The sequence below is a fragment of the Anomalospiza imberbis genome, chromosome 1 (assembly GCF_031753505.1).
Source record: "Anomalospiza imberbis isolate Cuckoo-Finch-1a 21T00152 chromosome 1, ASM3175350v1, whole genome shotgun sequence".
In the NCBI taxonomy this organism is placed as follows: Eukaryota; Metazoa; Chordata; class Aves; order Passeriformes; family Viduidae; genus Anomalospiza; species Anomalospiza imberbis.
Window position 1 is genome coordinate 151,265,784 of NC_089681.1, and position 20,653 is coordinate 151,286,436.

Consider the following 20,653-nt stretch of genomic DNA (forward strand, 5'->3'; position numbering starts at 1 on the left):
CTGGGTGGCACTGTGGGGACGCCGGGGACACCGGGGGTCGGAGCCAACCCGGGGGGTGTCTGCACAGGAGCACTGCGGGGGGACCCTCCAGGGGTGCTGATCCTGGGGGTCCCTCAGGAATGTCAGTCCAAGGGTATGGGAGGATCCCCAAAATGCTGGATCACAGGGATGGCGAGATCCCCTAGGAATGCTGCTCCCAGAGGACGTGGGAGGTCCCGGGGGTCCCGCAGGGCTCCCAGTTCAGGGCCCGGGGAGTGTCCGCAGCCCCGGCCTTGGTGGCCCCGGCCTTGGTGGCCCCGGCCTTGGTGGCCCCGGCCTTGGTGGCCCCGGGGCCTGGCCCCGCCCCCAGCCCTGACCCCACCCCTTGCCCGCCCCGCCCCTATCCCGGTCCCGCCCCCTGGCGTGGCCCCGCCCTCTTCCGGGCCCCGCCCCCGGCTCTGGCTCCTCCCGCCCGCCAGGGGGCGCCGCTCCCCGCGCGGTGCCGCTCTGGCGGACGGCGCCCTCTGTGGGCCCGGTGGCAACGCGGGCGCGGGGCCCGAGGCGGCGGTGGCGGCCGCGGCCATGTCCCGCCGGGGGCCCGCGCAGGTCAGGGCCCGCCCGGGCCACGGGCCACGGGCCGGGGTGCGTGACGGGACATGGGACGGGGCGGGCCGCAGCGGTGCTGGGTCAGGGGCGTGCGGGAGTCCCACGAGGGAAGTGGGACTGGGGGCAGGGGGTCCCTCAGGGTCCTGGGGATGGGGGAGGGAGGTGGCATGGGGTGGTCCCTTGGGGGTGACAGCTCGGGGGTCTCCGGGAGAGCTGGTTCTGGGGGGTTGAGGGGTCCCCCAGGGGAGGGGCTGCTGGGGGAAGCGCCAGGGGTGCAGGTTCTGGGGGTCAGGGGTGTCCCCCTGGATCCCGGGAGTGGATGACAGCTCAGGAGGGTGCGGGTGCCCCAGGGATGCCAGTTCCTAGGGACGAAGGGATCCCCCAGGGACGCTGCTCCTGGGAGAGGTGGAACTGGGGAACCCCCCGAAGGTGCTGCTCCTGGGGGTTCCCCTGGGGTGTCTGTTCAGGGGGTCTCCCTTTGGTCCGTGGGAAGGTGGGGGTAGGAGGACGCGAGGGTGGCGGCCAGGCTCTGACAGATCCCTGCGGAATTGGGGGAATCCCTCGGGGCTACCGGGGGGGTCTCGAGCGGGTCCCCATTCCCTGACCACCCTCTGGCCAGGGCCGTGGCCAGCCCCCTGACCCTGAATCCCCCGCAGGTGTCGGGCAGCCTCCGGCAGAAGGCAGTGCCGGGCATGGCCCCGTCGGAGCTGCAGGAGCTGCGGAGCCGCACGGAGCGCGCGGAGCGGCGGCTGCTGGCCTGTGAGAACCTGGTCGGGGAGCTGGGCAGCAGCCTGGCCGCCCTGGGCACCCTCCTGCAGGGCTACGGGCAGCTGCAGCAGCGCCTGCTCAACCTGGAGAACCTCCTCAAGAACAGGAACTTCTGGATCCTGCGCCTTCCCCCCAGCTCCAGGGGGGAGATCCCCAAGGTAGCAGCGGCCGCTTCCCAGGGATCCTGCGGGACTGTGCAGGGGCTGCGTGTCCCCACAGCGGGGCTGGACGTGTCCCGAGCCACGCGTGGTTCCAGGGGATTCCCTGTGATTCCAGGTGCCGCTCACCTTCGATGATATCTCGGTGTATTTCAACGAGCTGGAGTGGGAGAGGCTGGAGCGCTGGCAGAAGGATCTGTACAGGGCCGTGATGAGGGGCAACTACGAGACCTTGGTGTCCCTGGGTAAGGCTTGGGGAGCTGGAGCTCATGGAGTCATGGAGTAGCCTGGGTTTGGAAGGCTGTGAGGTGGTGAGGCCCTGGCCCAGGTTGCTCACATCCCTGGCAGTGTCCAAAGCCAGGCTGGATGGGGCTTGGAGCAACCTGGGATAGTGGGAGATGTCCCTGACTTCCACTAGAGGGAAACGTTCCAGCCAAAGCTTTACCTTCATTTGGGATTTTAGTTCATGTTCTGCTGGTTGGGATCCTCTCTGCCTCTGCTGCATCTGTGCCTGGGGGTGGATCTTGCCTTGGGGCCAAGGAAGTGTTTGGAGTAGGGATGAGGTGTTTGTATCTTCGCCAGGACTGGGACAGGGGACAAGGGTCACTGTTGGAATGTGCCAGACTAAAGGCAGCCAAATCCTAATCAACCCCCATCCTCTGCCCCACGACCAGACTACGCCGTGTCCAAGCCCGACATCCTGTCCCAGATGGAGAGGGATGAAGAGCTCAGTGACAGAGAGGGTCAGGAGCCCCCATGGACACAGACTGGGGAAGGTCAGGAGCCCCTCCGGGCAGCAGAAGAGAGGGACAAGGCAGACGAGGCTCCAGGAGATGAAACCCCCATGGAAGCTGCCCCAGGTGGGTGCCAGGAGGAGGTGGTTGTTCCTGGACACCTCCTCTTCCTTAGGAAGGAAGGGCTCAGCTCGCTCCATGGACTAAAGCACCCCAGAGCACTGTGAGTCTTCATTCCAAGAGGAATGGTTGTTCTTGGTGGGATGAATCCCATGGAGAAAAGCAGTCAAAGTCTTGCAGAAGGGTCTGGAGCAGTGGGAAGGGCCTCCTGTAAGACTGGGGCTTCCAGAGACATTCCTGCCTCCTGTGGAGGGACAGAAAACGTGCTGGGAGCTGAGGTGGGAGGGGGAGGCTGGAGCTGCTCTGCTTGTCCTGGGGGAACAGAGGAGTCTGGGGAGCTTTGGGGCATGGACTTAGAGTGGGAGGGCTGGGCAGGAAGGTGGAAGGTGCTGGAAAGGGACAGACAGACCCAGACAGAGCTGGGAGCAGCAGAGATGTGGGAAGAGCAGCGGTCGAGGGCCCTTTCCTGCAGGATTGAGGAGCTGGGAAGGTTAAAGGCACCCCAGGAGAAGCTGGGCAGGTGCTGTCCCGTGGGAAAACTCACCTGGAACCCAGGTGGGAGTTTTGGGAGAGGAAAAGGGACACAGAGGGACATCTCCTTTGGGGTTCACGTTCTGTTACTCGGAGCTTCTCTCCTGTGTGGATCCTGCCACGGGGCCAAGGAGGCGGCTCTGCCACTGGGATTGGAGGTGTTTGTGTCTCTCCTGGGGCTGGGAGAGGGGACGAGGCTCACTTTGGGAATCTGGCAGGATAAAGGTGCAGATCCTAATAAAGCCCTTGTTCTGTGCCCTGGGAGCAGACGGTGCCAAGTCCAAGCCCAACGGCCGGACCCGCATCGAGAGGGATGAAGAGCCCAGCAACAAAAAGGGTCCAGAGCCCTCACGGACACAGAATGGGGACAGCCAGAAAACCCCACAGATACAGACTGGGGACAGCCAGGAACCCCCAGAGACACAGATTGGGAACAGCCCGAAATCCCCACGGACACGGAGTGCGAGCAGCCAGAAAACCCCACACACACAGACTGGGGACAGCCCAAAATCCTCATGGACACGGAGTGGGAACAGCCAGAAAATCCCACAGATTGGGGACAGCCAGAACTCCCCACAGATACAGACTGGGGACAGCCCAAAATCCTCATGGACACGGAGTGGGAACAGCCAGAAAACGCCACAGATTGGGGACAGCCAGAACTCCCCGCAGATACAGACTGGGGACAGCCCAAAATCCTCATGGACACGGAGTGGGAACAGCCAGAAAACGCCACAGACACAGACTGGGGACAGCCCAAAATCCTCATGGACACGGAGTGGGAACAGCCAGAAAACCCCACAAACACAGACTGGGGACAGCCAGAACTCCCCACAGACAGAGACTGGGGACAGCCCAGAGTCCCCATGGACATGGAGCAGGAACAGCCCAAAGTCCCCAAGGACACAGACTAGGCACAGCCCAAAATCTCCAAGGACACAGATTTGGAACAGCCCAAAGTCCCCATGGACACAGACTGGGGACAGCCCGAAGTCCCCAAGGACACAGATTGGGAACAGCCCAAAGTCCCCAAGGACACAGAGTGGGAACAGCCCAAATCCCCCAGAGACACAGACTGGGAACAGCCCCAAGCCCCCACAGGCACACACTGGGGACAGCCAGACACTGCCTCAGACACAGACTGGGGACAGTCAGAACCCCCTCCAGACAGGCGTCCCCAACAATCAGAAGCCCCCACGGACACCAGAAGAGATGGAGCAGCAGGAAGACGCTTCGGGAGAGGATCCCATGCCCATGGAAGCTGGCCCAGGTGAGTTCCAGGGGTGCCAGGGAGGATGTGCTTCCCCTTCCCCAGCTCTCTGGGGCTCTGGCAGCGTCCAGGGCAGAGGTGCATGGCCCTGGTGCTTGGAGAGGCATTGCCAGGGAGCCTTGGGATCTTGTCACTGGACAGTGGAAGAGGGTCTGGACATGGGAATGCAGCCTGTGGAGATGGTGGGGTGAGGCTGCTCTGTGAGGTGCTGGCATGTGGCACCTTGGTGTCCTTCCCTCCCAGCCCTCCCTCTGCCTTTGGCCCATGTGTGGCTTCACTCCAGCTCCTCCTGATACCTTCCAGCCTTTCCACAGAATTGCTGGGGTTGGAAAAGCCCTCTGAGATCATTGGGTCCAACTGTCCCCCAGCACTGCCAAGGCCCCATGTCCCCAGGTGCCCCATCCACACGGCTTTTAAATCCCTGCAGGGACAGGGACTCCACCACGGTTCCAGGGCTGGACAGCCCTTTCCAGAAGGAATTTTCCTGATAGCTGATCCACATCCTGGCTCTTGAGCCACACCTTTCTGCAGCTCTTCCACACACTCCCAGCCATCCCTGGTCCATATTGCTGGAGCAGGGACCTGGGAGGTCTCCGTGGGTCTTTCAAATCCCTGTTCCCTGCAACAGAACTCCCCATCCTGATGATGAACGTGATGTCCCTGGGGGACCACCAGCTGGGGACAGTGGCAGAGGAGGACCTGGAGATGGAGGAGGACCTGGCAGAACCTGACACTGGTGAGTCACCCTGTGCTGGGAACACGGGGCCTGGCAGGCGGGTGGGAAGCAGCTTCCAGAGCTGATGGGCTTGAAATAGGGAGGGAAAAATAAGTTTCAGGGGTTCCTTTATATTTTTTCCTGCAACAACATGTGGGTTTAGAGGTGGGTCCCTTGTGCCACTGGTCCCGATGGCACCAATGGAGAGCTCAGCCTGGGAGCCCTCCAGGGATGGGCACTCCATCCCTGCCCTGGGCCACTGTGCCATGGCTGGACAACCCTTCTGGGGAAGGAATTTTCCCAGTGTCCAACCTGAACCTCCCCTGGCACAGCTCAAGGCCGTTTCCCCTTGCCCTGTCCCTGTTCCCTGGCAGCAGAGCCCGACCTCCCCAGCTGTCCCCTCCTGTCAGGAGCTGTGCAGAGCCACAGGGTCCCCTCTGATCCCCCTTTTCTCCAGGCTGAGTCCCTTTCCAGCTCCCTCAGCCCCTCCTGGGGCTCCAGCCCCTTCCCAGCTCTGTTCCCTGCCCTGGACACGCTCCAGCCCCTCAATGTCTTTCTTGACATGAGAAGCCCAGAGCTGCCCCTGGGACTGGGGGTGCCCCAGCAGTGCCAGCACAGGGACGGGCCCTGGTCCTGTGTCACACCGGTGCTGACACCAACACGGTGTCTCTCTGTTCCAGAGGAAGCCTTATCCATGGAAGATGAAACACCGTGCGAAGGGGCTTCTCCTGTGGACATCAAGGTGAAGGAAGAGGAGCCTGAGCTGCTGGCAGAGGAATCCACACCCTCTCCCAGCTCAGAAATCCAGAAGTGTCCCAAAAACGAGCTGGTGAAAGCTAAGATCAAGAAGAAGCCGAACCGGTGCGAGGCCAGCAACCTCCTGATGGGCAACTGCCGGCGCGGGTACGTGCGGGAATGGTCCCATCCCTGCACGGAGTGCGGGAAGCGCTTCCGCCTCAAGATCAACCTCATCATCCACCAGCGCAGCCACGCCAAGGAGGGGCCCTACGAGTGCCCCGTGTGCGAGATCGGCTTCAGCAACAAGCGGCACCTGGACCTTCACCGCAGCATCCACATCAAGGACAGAGCCTTCGGGGCCAAGGTCTGGGGCAACGTCCACCCCGAGCTGCGCGTCCGCCCGCGCAGGGACCTGTGCGGCGGCCACAGGCTGGGCAGCGGTGGCCACGCCGGGGGGGCCTGGCTGGGCCAGCCCAAGGAGGAGCCGGACAGAGAGGGCCTGTCCGGCTCCGGGATCGTGCAGCCGCCCAACTCCAGGCAGAAGTGCCCCCACTGCAAGAAATTCCTGTCCTGCTCCACGTCGCTGCGGCGGCACCTCCAGACCCACATGCGGGACCGGCCCTACTGCTGCAGTTCCTGCAACAAGTGCTTCACCCGCAGCAATCACCTCCTGCGCCACAAGAAGATCCACGAGAGGGCTCTGGCCACGCTCCAGCAGGAGGCCAACGCCCAGCCCGCCGCTGCTATGCCAGCATCCCTGAAGCACCAAGCTCCTGAGGCTGAGAGGAGCCCTTCCCAAGAGAATGGGAGCCCTGAGGCTGCAAAAGCGAGACTGCCCAACGTGCTACTGTTGGGAGCAACGCCACTGGAGCTCCCAGGCAGAGGCTCCCCACTCCCTGACTGCATCAGGAAAGCTGTGCAGCCCGTGGTCCAGCTGGGATCGAGGGCAGTGGCTTCGGAGATGACAGAGAAATGACAGATGACAGAACCTGGGACAGATCTGCACTGTGCGTGTCCCTGGAGAGAAGCAGCGAGTTTGTTGAGTTTGCACCTGTTGGGACACCGAGAATGGGAATCTGCTGTGTTTTAGGAGCTTCCTGGGTTGTGGAAAGAATGGGAAGCTTGGAGACCACAACAGAGAGCAAATTGCAGAAGCCTCCAGTGATCCATAATGCTTCACCATTTCACTGACTTGTTCCTGTTGGCTGATAGTTGGAATTTTCCCAAGCTGACATTCCTGGGAGATGACCAGGTGAATCCTGGTGAAACAGGAGCAGAGCTTTCGCATTCTTTGATGTTGGAGCTGACCCCTTGCATTCGGAAACACAACTGAAGAGGGCAGGGAGAAGGGAATGGAGCTGGCAGCATTCCCAAGCAGCACTTTGCTCCATGGACCAAGCCTCCTGACTGAGACACCAGATGGAGAGTGACATCTCTGAGACCCCACTGTGTCCTGGCCACCCTTGCCACCCCCACCCTGGGGCTGAGATCAGCTACACTCCCGCCAGCAGGTTGGGAACACTGGAGCTTTGCACTGGAAGATCCATAGGACAAACCAAACCCCAAAATTCTGTGCTGGCTATTCTGGGGATCCCAGCATCAGGGAGGCCACAGGCACCCTCAGGACCATCCTGCATGGGTGCAGAGTGATTTTAGGAATACTTGACGGGTCAGCCAGCCCCATGCTGCAGCAGCACCTCAATCCTCGTGGATCCGCCTGCACAGAGCAGCCCCTCGGCTCTGGAGGAAACTCCCACTCTCCCATCCGCAGCTCGTCCCCTTTTGCCCAAAATCCCACCATAACGAATCTTCCGGGAAAACAGTTCTGTACCTACCTCAGTCAGGGAGAGGGGGACCTGCCCGGAGGCAGCCAGTGGGAGCCAGGCCTGGCGCTGCCTCAGTGTCCCCGGGAGCCACCGGAGCAGTGTCCATGCCCCACGTGCATCCCACCCACTGGGTGTGCACAGGGAGCACCTCCCGCCTGGAGCCAGCGCCACGCGGACACAGCGGAGCAGCTGCTGGGACTCTTGCATTTAGTTCTCCAGGTTATTTTGTTTTGAGTTGTTTGATGTAATTATTTGATATCCTGAGGTCTCTGTCCCTCTCTGAGCAGTGAGCACTGGTAGGCTTTTCCCACCTTTCATTCCGAGTCACTCCCAAGGCGTGATGGTGCTGCCGTGGGAAGCTTTGGGAGCTGAGGGAACAAACGCCTGTGCCACATCCAGGTGTGATCCTCAGCCACCTCCTGCTCCTCTGGGCTGGTGTCTCACACTTCCTGCCCCTGGGATGGCAGTGTGAAGCATTCCCAGCCTGCAGCAGGAGATGGGAGAGGTGCCAGTGGCAGACACGGGGCAGTTTGGTGCCTTGTGGACACATGACCATGGATCTGGCAGTGAGCCAGCAGCTGGTTATCCCTGTCATCCCTGCCCAGGTAGAGATCCCAATGCTCCCCAGTGGATCCCAGGGGCGTGGCTGAGCTTGTGTGCTGGTGGCTGAATCCCACCAGGCCAGCAGAAGGGCCAGCAGCCCCAGCCTGGCATTTCTAAATCTGCTGTGACCGGGAGCAGCGTTTCCTGCGACATTCCCAATCCCTTTCTCAGGCTGTGGAATCAATAAAGTATTTGTCTCTATGTCTGGCTGCTTTGGGGGCTACGCTGGTGCCTTGGGCACAGAACTGGGATCAGCCAGGACAGCTCTCAGCAGGAGGGTATTGGGAGTCACTGCCAGCAGCTCCAGAGTCGCTGGGAGAGTTGTGGAATCCCAGCCAGGAAGGACGAGCGGGTAAGGGAAGCTGGGAAGGGCAGGGAATGGAGTGGCCCTGGCCACCATGGGTGGGACCTGTCCCTCAGCACTGCCAGGGAGTCCCGGGGTGCCCAGATCCTACTGAGAATCCTGTGGGGGATTCCTGTGGGACTCTCCACATTCCCAGCAGGTAGCTCTGCATTCCTCCCCTGATGGCCCCATCCCCTTTGAGCCAGGGATGTCACCTCCCAGCTGCCCCGGCGCACAACAGGAGACCAGTCAGCTCAGTCTTTTATCTGATTCTCCTCCCGGCTGGTCCGGCCACCCAGCCCCCACAGCCTTCCCGGGGCTATCAACTGTCCCCAGGCCACTGGCCACTCCCAGCCCCCCTCCCTGCACAGTGGTGGTGTTCAAACAACCCGAGTTCCAGCACGGGATCTGACACAGCCGCTCCTCTGCTGAATCCACGGGGCAGCAGCACCTCCAGCTCAGTTCCAGCCGCTGACCCTCCTCTGCTGCCTCGGGGCCAGTCCCTTCCCACCCTGTGCCCTTCCCTGCCGAACAGCACTGCAGGCTCCCTCCTCCTCCTGCTGCTGCTCCTGAGACCCAGGTGATGCCACAAATCCCACAGCATCGTGCCCAAACTCCCGGTGCTGCCACAAGTCCCAGCTGCCCGGTGTGTCCCACGCTGAAGAACCACTGTCCCTTCCCTTCTCCAGCCCTCTGGCTACCGATTATCCTGGCTCAGAGCCTCGCAGGGCTCCAGCTCCGGCTCGTGTCCTGGCAAGCTGCCGGCCGGAGAGGCGGCCACGGCGTGCACCTTCTGGTGGTGGTTCAGCGACTGCCGGTGCCGGAAGCTCTTGGTGCAGCCGTGGCACTGGAAGGGCCGCTGCTGGGTGTGCCGGCGCTGGTGTTCCTCCAGCGACGCTTTCTGGGGGAAGCTCTCGGCGCACTCGATGCAGCGGTAGAGCCGCTCCCCGGTGGCGCTGCCCCGCGCCGCCCGGCCCGGCCACGCGCTGCGGAGCTGCGGCCCATGGATGCGCTGGTGCTTCTGCAGGTGGTGCTTCTGCACGAAGCCCTTGCCGCAGGCGGGGCAGCGGTACGGCCGCTCCCCAGTGTGGATCCGGTAGTGCTTGTTGAGGTTGGACTTCTCGTTGAAGGTCTTGCCGCAGGCCGGGCACTGGAAGGGCCGCTCGCCCGTGTGCAGGCGCTGGTGCCGCAGCAGCGCGGCGTGGTGGGCCAGGCTCTTCCCGCAGGACGTGCAGATGAAGGAGCCGTTGCTCTTCCTCGCCCGGCTCTGCTGCCGCGCCAGGAGGTTCCGCGTCAGCCGGACGCTCTTCCAGCCCGGAGGCAGCGCCCTGGGATCGTTCTGGGGACTCTGCTGCTCCCAGCCGGGCTGCGGCGACGCCACCTCGGCCGCTGGGTCTTCTCCCAGCGGCATTCCCTGGGCAAGCGCGAACGGCTGCTCCGTGCCCGCGCCCAGCGCGTGCTCCGTGGGGAAGGGCAGGCCCAGGGCAGGGTGAGCCTCCACCGGCACCACCACCGGCTTGAATTCCCCCAGGCAGAATTCCCCCAAGCCCTCTCCGGCCGCCTTCGGCCCGGCCATGCCGTGGCTCTCCCAGGAAACCGGCTGCTCCTGGCTGAGGGGAACCTCCTCGTCCAGCCTGACCGCGGGCGCCATCGGCAGTGCCAGGAGCTCAGCGCCGTCCTCCTGCGGCTGCTGCTCTTCCGTCTTGATCACGATCATCTCACCTGTGGAGAGACCACAGTTCATTCCCGGGAAGGGAAGTCCTCCCGTGCCTCCAGCTCCAGAGTGGGAGCGGGAGCAGAGGTGAGAGGAACTGACAAAGAACGAAAAGGAGCAGGAAAGGATTCCCAGGAGGAGAGGAGGTGAAGGGGGGTTGTCCGGGCAGCTTGTTGGACCTCAGGGACATCATGGAATCATGGAATTAGTGAGGTTTGCAAAGCCCTTCAAGACCATCAAGTCCAACCATCAACCTAGCACTGCCAAGGCCACCACTGTCCCATGTCCCCAGCTGCCACATCCACACAGCTTTTACATCCTTCCAGGAATGGAGACTTCACCACTGCCCTGGGCATGCTGGACTCAATGACACTATGGACTGACAATACAATCCTCACAAAAAAACCAAACCAGAAGGAAAAGTGAGGGCAAAGCTGAGGTGCAGAGTCCTCCACTCTGGAAAGAACCCCATCAGGAATGGCAGAGTTTAAATGTGTGAATCCAGGGAAAAGGATCAAAGCAAAGCCACCCCAAAGCAGGAGGGAACATCCCCCCACAGGTACCCAGCTCCAGAGCCACCCTCACTGAGCCTTGCCCCAGGTTTTCCCATTTTCCATCCTTAAGAACTTTGCCCAGTCTGAGCAGGCTGTCAGTGCCCACCCTCAGCCCCCCTCGCTGTCACTTGCTGTCACTCACTGTCACCAAACTGTCCTGGCACCGCTCCCTTCTCCGGCAGCCCGGGGCTCCCTGGATCCTCCCTGTCCTCGGCTGGTGACAGCAGTGCAGGTTTGGAACCAGCATCCTCAGACCCTGGGAAGGAGGGAGCAATGGGATGAACTGCTGACAGTGGGGACCAGCCAAAGTGGGGTCCTGGAATTCCAGGAGATCTGATCACACAGGCCACTGGCAGCCAAACCAGGCACATGATTTTTGCCCATCCCAGGAAGTGCCTGATGGACACTCAAGCTCTAAAATTTCAGCCCAAAATTAATGAGTACTAAAATGCAGGACTCTCTGCAGCGAATCTGTGCAGGGTGATCCATGTACAGCCCATATCCCAGGAAAAAACAGTGCAGGAACACCGACTGCAGGACGTGTCACCTGGAATCCCCCCATGTTCCACGTGGGGAGGGTTTGGAAGCTGCATCAGCCCAGAGATGATGATGCTTCTGACATGATCTGAGTGATCCTCACCGATAGGGACCGTGGCCTCGTAATTCCCCTTCCTGGCGATCCCACGGAGCTCCCGGCTGTCCACGCTCCCCAACTCCTGCTCCGGCAGAGTGGCCTCCTCACCCTCGCCCGCCGCCGGCACCTGGAAGTACAGGAGGCTCCACCTGGGGGTCCGCACTGAGCCCCTCCCCGAGCCCCTGAGGGTCCAGAGCTCCTATAGACAGAGCCATGTCAGGGGGGACATCCCCACACATCCCAGCAAGGCTCAGCTGTTCCTCCCCAGACCCGGGGCAGATTCCCAGGATCCATGCTGGCAGCCAGGTGAGCAGTGACACCTCAGGTGGGAGCAGGACAGGTGGCACCATCCCACATCACTCCAGTAAGGCCCAACAGGGCTGAAACACTTGGGGTGGGTGTTCTGCTCCCCCTCTTCCCTGGGGACAGGGACAAGCACCAGACAAGCCGTGTCCCTCTGGCTCCTTGCATCTCCTGAGAGCCAACAGCACTTCCCATGGCCACACGGTCACCTGGAGCACTTTCCCACAGCTTTGGTCACATCTCTGTCACCTGTGGCCTGTCCCTGTCACGCTGAGCACATCCCTGAGAGCTGGGACACATCCCTGTCCATCTCTGGCACATTCCCATTAGCTGACGCTTGTCCCCATTTGTCACCACTGGCATGTTCCTGTTATCTGGGGCTTGTCCCCGTTACCTATACCCCATCCCTGTCACTGAGGGTACATCCCTGTTCCCTGGGACTCACCCTCATTACCATGGGCCCATTCCTGCAGCCATGGGCTCATCCCCACCCCGTTCCCCAGAGCTTGTCCCTGCCACCGCTGGCATGTCCCCGTCCCCATTCCTCAGAGCGTGTCCCCATTCCCCGGCGCCCGTCCCTTTCCTCATTCCCTGGGGCTGGTTCCCGTTCCCCGGGTCGCCTCCCCGTCCCCCGGGCCCATCCTGTCCCCGTGCGGGCCCGTCCCGGCTCCCTGGGCCCCGACCCCGTCGCGGCTACCTGTGTCCGCTCCCGGCCGGTGCCGGTGCCGGTGCCGGTGCCGGTGCGGTTGCCGCCGCAGCGGCAGCGGCGGAGCTGGCGCTGGATGCGGCGGAGGCGGCGGGAGTTGTCCCTCAGGAGCGCGGCCAGCCGGGCCCCGCCGGCCCGCACCGTGCGCTCCAGCCCCGCCACGCGCCGCTCCAGCCGCTCCAGCCGCCGCTCCGCCGCCTCCACGCTCCGCTCCAGCCGCCGCTCCGCCGCCGCCACCGCCCGCAGCCACAGCCCCGCCGGGGCCGCCCCGCCGGGGCCCGCGCCGGGATCGGGGCCCGCGCCCTGCCAGGCCTCGGGCGCCCACTCGGGGTCCTGCTGCGGGGGGAAGAGGGCGGTGAGGGGCGGCCGGGCCCGGGGCCCCGCCGGGGGTACGGGGGTGCGGGCGCCGGGGGGTCCCGCCGGTACCTGCGCGCGGCCCCACCGGGCCATGGCCGCCCCTCACCGCCGCCGCCGCAGCGCCCCCTGCCGGCCCCGCGCCGCCCGCGCCGCCCCGCCCGCGGCGCCGCACCGAGAGACCCCGGCCCGGCCCGGCCACATCCCGGTTACAGCCCCAGCCCAGCCCATCTACAGCCCAGCCCATCTACAGCCCCAGCCCCAGCCCATCCACAGCCCCAACCCCATCCCATCCCATCCCATCCCATCCCATCCCAGCCCAGCCCAGCCCAGCCCATCTACAGCCCAGCCCATCCCATCACATCCCATCTACAGCCCCATCCCATCCCATCACATCCCATCTACAGCCCCATCCCATCCCATCACATCCCATCTACAGCCCCAGCCCCAGCCCATCCCAGCCCATCTACAGCCCCAGCCCAGCCTATCTACAGCCCCAGCCCAGCCCATCTACAGCCCAGCCCATCTAGAGCCCCATCCCATCCCATCCTATCCCATCCCATCCCATCCCATCCCATCCCATCCCATCCCATCCCATCCCATCCCATCCCAGTCCATCCCAGTCTATCCCAGTCCATCTATAGCCCCATCCCATCACATCCCATCTACAGCCCCAGCCCATCCCATCCCATCCCAGCCCATCTACAGCCCCAGCCCATCCCCATCCCATCCCCATCCCCATCCCCATCCCATCTACAGTCCCATCCCATCACAGCCCCAGTCCCATCCCATCCCCATCCCATCCCCATCCCCATCCCATCTACAGCCCCATCCCATCACAGCCCCAGTCCCATCCCATCCCCATCCCATCCCCATCCCCATCCCATCTACAGCCCCATCCCATCCCATCCCATCCCATCCCATCCCATCCCATCCCATCCCATCCCATCCCATCCCATCCCCATCCCATCTACAGCCCCATCCCATCCCATCCCATCCCCATCCCCATCCCATCTACCGCCCCATCCCATCCCAGAATGGGTCAGGCTGGAAGGGACCACAGTGGCTCATCTGGTCTCACCTCCCTGCTCAAACAGGGTTATCCCAGAGCACATGGCACAGGACTGTGTCCAGACCATTCTGGAATATCTCCAGTGAGGGAGGCTCCACACCCTCTCTGGACAATCTGTTCCAGGGTTCAGTCACTGCACAGGGTGGAAGTTCTTCCTCCTGTCCAGGTGGAACTTCCTGGGCATCAGTTTCCTGCCTGTTCCCCTTGTCAACACTGTTGCCAGGTCCCACAGCAAAGAGCCAAGCTCTATCAGTCCCATCCCATCCTATCTCCATCCCCATCCTGGTTTCTATCACATCCACATCCCCCAACCCATTCTGTCACATCCTACCCCATCCCAATCCCATCCCATTCCCATCCACCCCCATTCCATCCATCCATTTCTCCTCTCACCCCTATTCCATCCTCATCCCATCCATCCCCACCCCTGCATTAGAACCACAGCTCCAGCCCTCAAATCCCCAGTGCCCAGCAACCCCCAGTGCCATTCCCAGCGGCCCATCCGGACCCCCAATCCCATCCCACCCCATCCCCACCTCAGACTGGGACTGCAGCCCCCCAGCAGCAGTGACATCCCCCCACCCAGTGTTCCGTTCTCACTCTTCCATCACTCCATGCCATGGATCCCATTCCTGGTGCCGCCCACCCAGCAGGACCCTCCCAGAGGCCCCTCAAGGAATCCACGTGCAGCATCCTGGTTTCTACAGCATCTATTGGCACTCTCCAGAAAAGGGACCCACTCCCAGCATCCCACCTGCCCCACCAGGGCTTGGGAACAAGGAGCCCCCCTCACATGGGCTGGGCAGGTGCCCCCTATCCCCACACCAGGGCAGGGGAGCCAGAAAATGTTGTCCATGCTCCAGCCTCCATCTGGAGAGGGATAGAGGGGAGAAGGTCTGACAGTGGCCTCCGGTCCCCAGGAGGTCACTTCAAAATCCAGCAGCAGCATCACATCCCTGGGAGTCGCTTCAAGGTCCAGTAGCACCATCCCATTCTTGGGAAGTCACCTCAAGGTTCAACAGCAGCATCTTATTCCTGGGAGGACACATTGATATTCATCATGTATCCCATTCCTGAGAGGACACCTTAGAGCCCAGCAGCAGCAGCATCCCATTCTTCACCTCAAGACCAGACAGCAGCCTCCTATCCTAGGGAGGTCAACTTAAAGTCCATCAGCAGCACCCTGTGTCCCGGGAGATCACCTCAGAGTCCATCAGCAGTATCCTGGGAAGTCACCTCAAGTCTCTGGGAGGTCACCTCAAATTTCAGCAGCAGCTACCCACCCCTGGGCGTACACCCTGAGATCCAACAGCGGCCTCCCGTTCCCGGGAGGACACCTCAAGGTCCGACAGCAGCGCCCCATCCCTGGGGGTCACAGCCTGGCTTCCCACCCCGTCTCCTGCTGCGGGTGCCGCCACGATGGGCACCGGGTTGGCGCAGGTGAACGGCCGCTCCTGCCGCCTGTGGATCCTCTGGTGCGCCTTGAGGTGGGAGAACCTCTTGAAGGTCTTCTGGCAGATGCCGCACTGGTGGGGCCGGACGCCCATGTGCGTCCAGTGCTGCCGGACGAAGTCCGAGACCCAGGTGAAGCTCCGGTTGCAGCAGGGACACAGGATGAGGTGGTGGCCGGAGTGCCGGCGCTGGTGCACCGTCAGGAAGCCCTGGTTGGAGAAGGTTTCCCGGCACTCGGTGCACGTGTACATCATTTTTCCAGGTGACAGCGAGCACCTGGCGGGGCCGGGCTCCTGCCACACCGTGCCACAGTCCCTGTTTGGGGCTTGTGGTTGGGAGGACGGGCACAGGGTCTGGCTGGGACACTCCTCCGGCTTCGAGGCCTGGCAGGTGCCATTGGCTGCCCAGGTCTGGGGCTGGGATGTTGGGCACTGGGATGCCGGGCATGGCCCCTGGCTGGGATACGCCTTCACAAGCGAGGGCTGGCAGGTGCCATTGGGTGCCCAGGCTTGGGGCTGGGATGTTGGGCACAGTGTCCCCTGGCTGGGACATGCCTTTGCATCCAAGGGCTGGCAGGTGCCATTGGGTGCCCAGGCTTGGGGCTGGGATGTCGGGCACGGTGACCTACTAGGACACTCCTCTGGCTTTGAGGCTTGGTACGTCCCGTTAGCTGCCCAGGTTTGGGGATGGGATGCTGGGCATGGCACCTGGCTGGGACACACCTCCAGCTCCGAGGGCTGGCACGTCCCGTTGGCTGCCCAGGCGCGGAGATGCCGCCTGATTTTCTTCTTGGACATAAACTTGCGGTCGCAGTGGACGCAGACATAGGGCACCCAGTTGGTGTGGCCACGCTGGTGGATCAGGAGGTTGATCTTCAGCAGGAAGGTTTTCCTGCAGATGGGGCAGGAGTAAAATTCCCGGGCGGCATTTCGCTGGCAGGCCATGGGCCGGCCCACGCAGGAGTCCTTCTCCGGCTTCCCTGGGCTGGGATCTGCCGGTTCTGTCGTTTCTCGGACATCTGGTGTCACCTCCTTTCCTGGTTCTTCAGGAATGTTGGCCATCAGATCTCGGTCAGTATTCCCTGAATCTTTCACAGCCTCCTCTTCCTGACCCTTGTCCTCTTCCAGACTCTTGGAGGGTGTTTTGGGCATTGACGGCTTCTCTGCAGCAACCTCCTCCTGCGGCACCTCCATTGGGATCCCCGCTTCAGCATCTCCTGCGAATTTTTTAGAATCCAAACATCACTTTCCACATGGTTTTAAGGCATGAACAGCAAAGGGCTTTGCTCCCACCCTCCCTCACTTACTGCCCTGTTCCCAGCCAGCACAAATCCCAGCCCCGCTCTCCTCTGCCAGCTCAGTCTCTGGACTGTGTAAAAACCAGGAACAGCCACAGCTTATCCCTGTAGACACCCCAGGAGCAGTTTGAGGTGGAAAACATCACCCAGGGGGACGGGGGATTCTGACAACCACCCTGGGGCTTGTCTGGGCAGGGGTGCCGATGCCATGATGTATCCCAAACGGTTTCAAGGGCTCGTAACAGGATTTGTTTCCCTTTCCTGGAAGCCCCAAGCCTGGAGAGAGGCCCAACAGACCCCCCCAAGCTGTCACCTCACCAAGGAGGGCTAAGGGTTCTGTCCCAGTACCTGCTGCAGGAGAACAGTTCTGACCCACGGCTTCCTGACAGTGCACGGAGAGCGGGCGGGGAGGGGACAGAGTCGGCTGGCTGAGATCCGCCAGGACAGCAGTGGCTTCCAGAGGGACGGGTGCTGTGAGGGCAAGAGCAGTGATGAAGGGGGGCAAGGAACAGCCAGGCAGGGATCCAGGACCCCTCACAGCAACAGCAGCAGGATTTGCCAGGAACTCACGTGTGCTGCAGTTCTCTGGGACCGCTGGGCTCCTGCTTTCCTCCATCAGGTCCCCACTTTCCTCTGCTGGGTTCCCACTTTCCTCTGCTGGGCTCCTGTTTTCCTCTGCCAGGCTCCTGTTTTCCTCTGTCAGACTCCTGTTTTCCTCTGCCGGGCTCCTGTTTTCCTCTGCCGGGCTCCTGTTTTCCTCTGCCAGGCTCCTGTTTTCCTCTGCCGGGCTCCTGTTTTCCTCTGCCGGGCTCCTGTTTTCCTCTGCCGGGCTCCTGTTTTCCTCTGCCACACCCCAGATTTCCTCTATCAGGTTCCCACTTATCTGCACTAGGTTCCAGCTTTCCTCCACCAGGTTCTGGCTTTCCTCTACCAAGTTCCCACTTTTCTCTGCCACATTCCCGCTTTCCTCTGGCTCCCTGCAGCCCCTCTCCATTGTCTCTGTCTCCAGCAGTGCATCATCGCTGGTGCAGTTCTGTTGGGCTGGCTCTGTGGAGGACAAGGACATTTGAATTCACCAGCAGCCAGTGAAAAATCCCATTCCACAGGGTGTCAGGATCCCTCACACCCAACCAGCTGCTGGGGCAGGGGCTTCCAGGCTATCCACATGTCCCAGCAGGTGTTCCCTCACAGTGGACACCTCCCAATCTCTGGAAGTGTCCCAGGTTGGAAAGGGCTTGGAGCAACCTGCACTAGTGCAAGGGGTTGGAAAGAGATGAACTTTAAGATTCCTCTCAATCCAAATGCAAAATTCTGGGATTCTGGGACTCACAGTCCCAGTGAGCAGCCAGAAGCTTGTGGCACAGAAGGAACCCAGTGTCACCCACCTACAGCTGGCTCTGGGGACACCTCTGCTGCCTCTGGCTCAGATTCCAGCGGCGTGCTCAGCTCTTCTCTTTCCAGCTGTAGTAACAGTTCAGGCTTGGACAGGGCACAGTCTGGGCAAGAGCAGGACAGACATCAGGCACATGATGGGACAGGGACTCTGCACCCACAGCTAGGCAACAGAGCCAGTCCCAACCCAGGAAACTTCATCTCCAACCGGGGCCACGACGGGAGTTATGGATACAGAGAGGAAATAGCAGGCAGAGCTGACAGGAGAATATGGAAAGCAACCTCCGACAGTCCCCTGGGAACAACTGCAAGAAAATTCACCTTGCAGATAGGAAAACACCCTGGAAGACGAGAAGGGAATCGCGAGGCTCCTGACCGCGTGTGCGCCCAGAGCATGAGGGCAGTGCTGAGCGACCACCTCGAATCCTGGGGGCAATTCTGGGCCCCTCATGCCAAGGAAGACCTTGAGGGGCTGGAGCGTGTCCAGGGAAGTGAACAGACCAGGGGAACAGAGCACCAGGAGCTGGGGGGGGCTCAGCCTGGAGAAAAGGAGGCTCAGGAGGGACCTTCTGGCTCCGCACAACTCCTGACGGGAGGGTGGAGCCAGGAGGGAATCAGGACCTGCTCCCAGGGAATGGGACAAGAGAAAACAGCTTCAAACAGAGGTTCAGGTTGGTTTTTAGGGAAAATTCTCATGGAAAGGGGTGTCCCAGGCAGAGAATTTCAGAGGTGACGACCCAGGGAGATGACAACACCAACAACGTAGCTGTTCTCCGTGAGGAAAAGACACCAAGCACTTACTACCCTGTCCTGCGTGTCCCTGCCACGCTCCAACCACTGCCAGAGGGGACAGGGAAAAGGGAGGATTATTTGAGAGCTGGAGATTCCAGTGAAAGGCAAAGAGGCAGAGAAATGACCCCAAGAGAGCTCCCTGGGGCTGCCAACCCGGCGCAAACGCAGCCTACACAGGGACACCAGCATCTCGTAGTTGCCTTCCATGACGCTCCGGTACATTTCCCTCTGTCCGTCGTCCAGGCTTGCCCACTCCTGCCGGCTGAACCGCACTGCCACATCCTCGAACAGCACCGGGACCTGCAGCACCAGCTGGGATGAGGGACAGGGCAGCTCCCCCAAACAACTCCCAGACCCTCAGACCCCCCCCAGCCCTTCAATAGCTCCAAAACCCCCATACGGAGTCCCCCTTGCTTATTCCCAGTCTCCTAAACCAGCCTGCTCCCAGCAGCCCACTGGATTCATCCCCAGTCTCCTGAAACCCACCGCAGCTCCCTCACCCAGCTCCCAGATCCCCAGGAGTCCAATAGAATCATCCCCACAGTTTCCTAAAACCCACTGCTGCCCCCTGAGGAGCCACTCGAGTGGCTCCCGGCCATTCTCATCCCGTCTCCTGAAACCCACCGCAGCCCCATCAGGCTCCCAGCCCTCAAGAGCCCCACGGGCGATCCCCAGGCTCCCTCCCAGCCACAAACCCTCCTTCCAACAGCCCCACAAGCTACACCCAGGCTCCCCATCGACCTCCCACCAGCCCCTAAGCGCCCCCGCCCAGTCTCACTCCCACAATGACCCCATAAGTGACTCCCCCTTCACTCCCCTAAGTCTCACGCTCAGCCCCACCAGCGACCCCCCCTTCGCCCCCCACCGGGGTTGCCCCGGTTCGCCCATCGCGGCGCTCACCCCGTGGAGCCGCAGGGCGGCGAGGGGCCGCTCCCGCAGCGCCGCCTCCGCCCGCTCCATCCGCCGCTCCAGCGCCTCGAGGCGCGCCTGGAGCTCCGCCATGGCCCCGCGCCGCTGCGGCCGGGGCGGGCCCGCACGGGCCACGCCGCCGGAGGGGCGGCACCGAGCTCCCGGAGGGGTGGCTTGGGTGGACGGATGGATGGAGGGATGGGTTGGGAGGGCGGCGCCGAGCTCCCGGAGGGGTGGGCTGAATGGATGGATGGGGCGGTGGGATGGGTTGGGAAGTGGCTGAGTGGCAGCTCCCGGAGGGTCGGGGTCGAGGGCACGGGGTGTGGCTGCGGGACCGGGCTCTGCCGGGCTCGTTGTTTGCCCGGTTCATCACTGGCCTGAGTGAAGGGGTCGCTGTGGGCTCAGAGCTGGGAGGGAGGAGTGGCTGATCCCCCCGAGGGCTGTGTGGCCCTTCAGAGGGACCTCGGCAGCTTGGAGAGATGGGGAGAGAGAAAACTTCTGGAATTCAACAAGGGCAAGCCCAGATGCTGCAGGTGGGGAGGAACAACCCCAGGTACCTGCACAGGCTGGGGGTGACCTGCTGGAGCAGCTCCGTGGGGAAGGAACTGCGGGTCCTGGGTGACAATGAGCTGTCCTTGAGCCAACAGAGTGTGCTGGGGAAAAAAGGCCAATGGGATCCTGGGGTGCATTGGGAAGAGCATCCCCAGCAGGTCAGGGATGATCCTACCCCTGTGCCCAGCCCTGGAGGCACCTCTGGGGTGCTGTGTTCAGCTCTGGATCCTCAGCACAGCAGGGACAGGAGCTCCTGGAGCTCAGGAAGGGCCTGGAGCATCTTGGTGCCCAGGAAAGACTGAGGGAGCTGGGGCTGCTCAGCCTGGAGAGGAGCCCCAGCTGAGAGGGGCCCTCAGCCCTGGGTGTCCCTGGCTGTCCCTGTCTGTCCCAGTCTGTCCCTGAGTGTCCCTGGGTGTTCCTGTCTGTCCCAGTCTGTCCCTGGGTGTCCCTGTCTGTCCCAGTCTGTCCCTGGGTGTCCCTGGCTGTCCCAGTCTGTCCCTGGGTGTCCCTGGGTGTTCCTGTCTGTCCCTG

General features: G+C 62.2%; 2 protein-coding genes across 2 annotated transcripts; one reads left to right on the forward strand and one right to left on the reverse strand.

The window, feature by feature from the left end:
* The first annotated feature begins 494 nt into the window (after positions 1–494).
* Positions 495–8,249, forward strand: LOC137464972 (zinc finger protein 398-like). The gene is made up of 7 exons (XM_068176587.1): positions 495–585; positions 1,242–1,511; positions 1,630–1,756; positions 2,186–2,371; positions 3,165–4,166; positions 4,795–4,902; positions 5,562–8,249. The coding sequence occupies exons 1-7, from the start codon at positions 562–564 to the stop codon at positions 6,593–6,595; spliced, it is 2,751 nt and encodes a 916-aa protein (XP_068032688.1). The 5' UTR covers positions 495–561; the 3' UTR covers positions 6,596–8,249.
* LOC137472992 (zinc finger protein Xfin-like) lies at positions 7,666–19,748 on the reverse strand. The gene is made up of 11 exons (XM_068188634.1): positions 19,562–19,748; positions 18,835–18,973; positions 17,863–17,973; positions 17,048–17,524; positions 16,624–16,948; positions 16,487–16,548; positions 15,026–16,396; positions 12,294–12,760; positions 11,207–11,420; positions 10,802–10,915; positions 7,666–10,113 (listed from the first exon to the last, which is right to left on the reverse strand). Exons 1-11 carry the CDS (start codon positions 19,661–19,663, stop codon positions 9,089–9,091), a joined length of 4,407 nt encoding a protein of 1,468 aa, XP_068044735.1. The 5' UTR covers positions 19,664–19,748; the 3' UTR covers positions 7,666–9,088.
* Between the last annotated feature and the right edge of the window lie 905 nt (positions 19,749–20,653).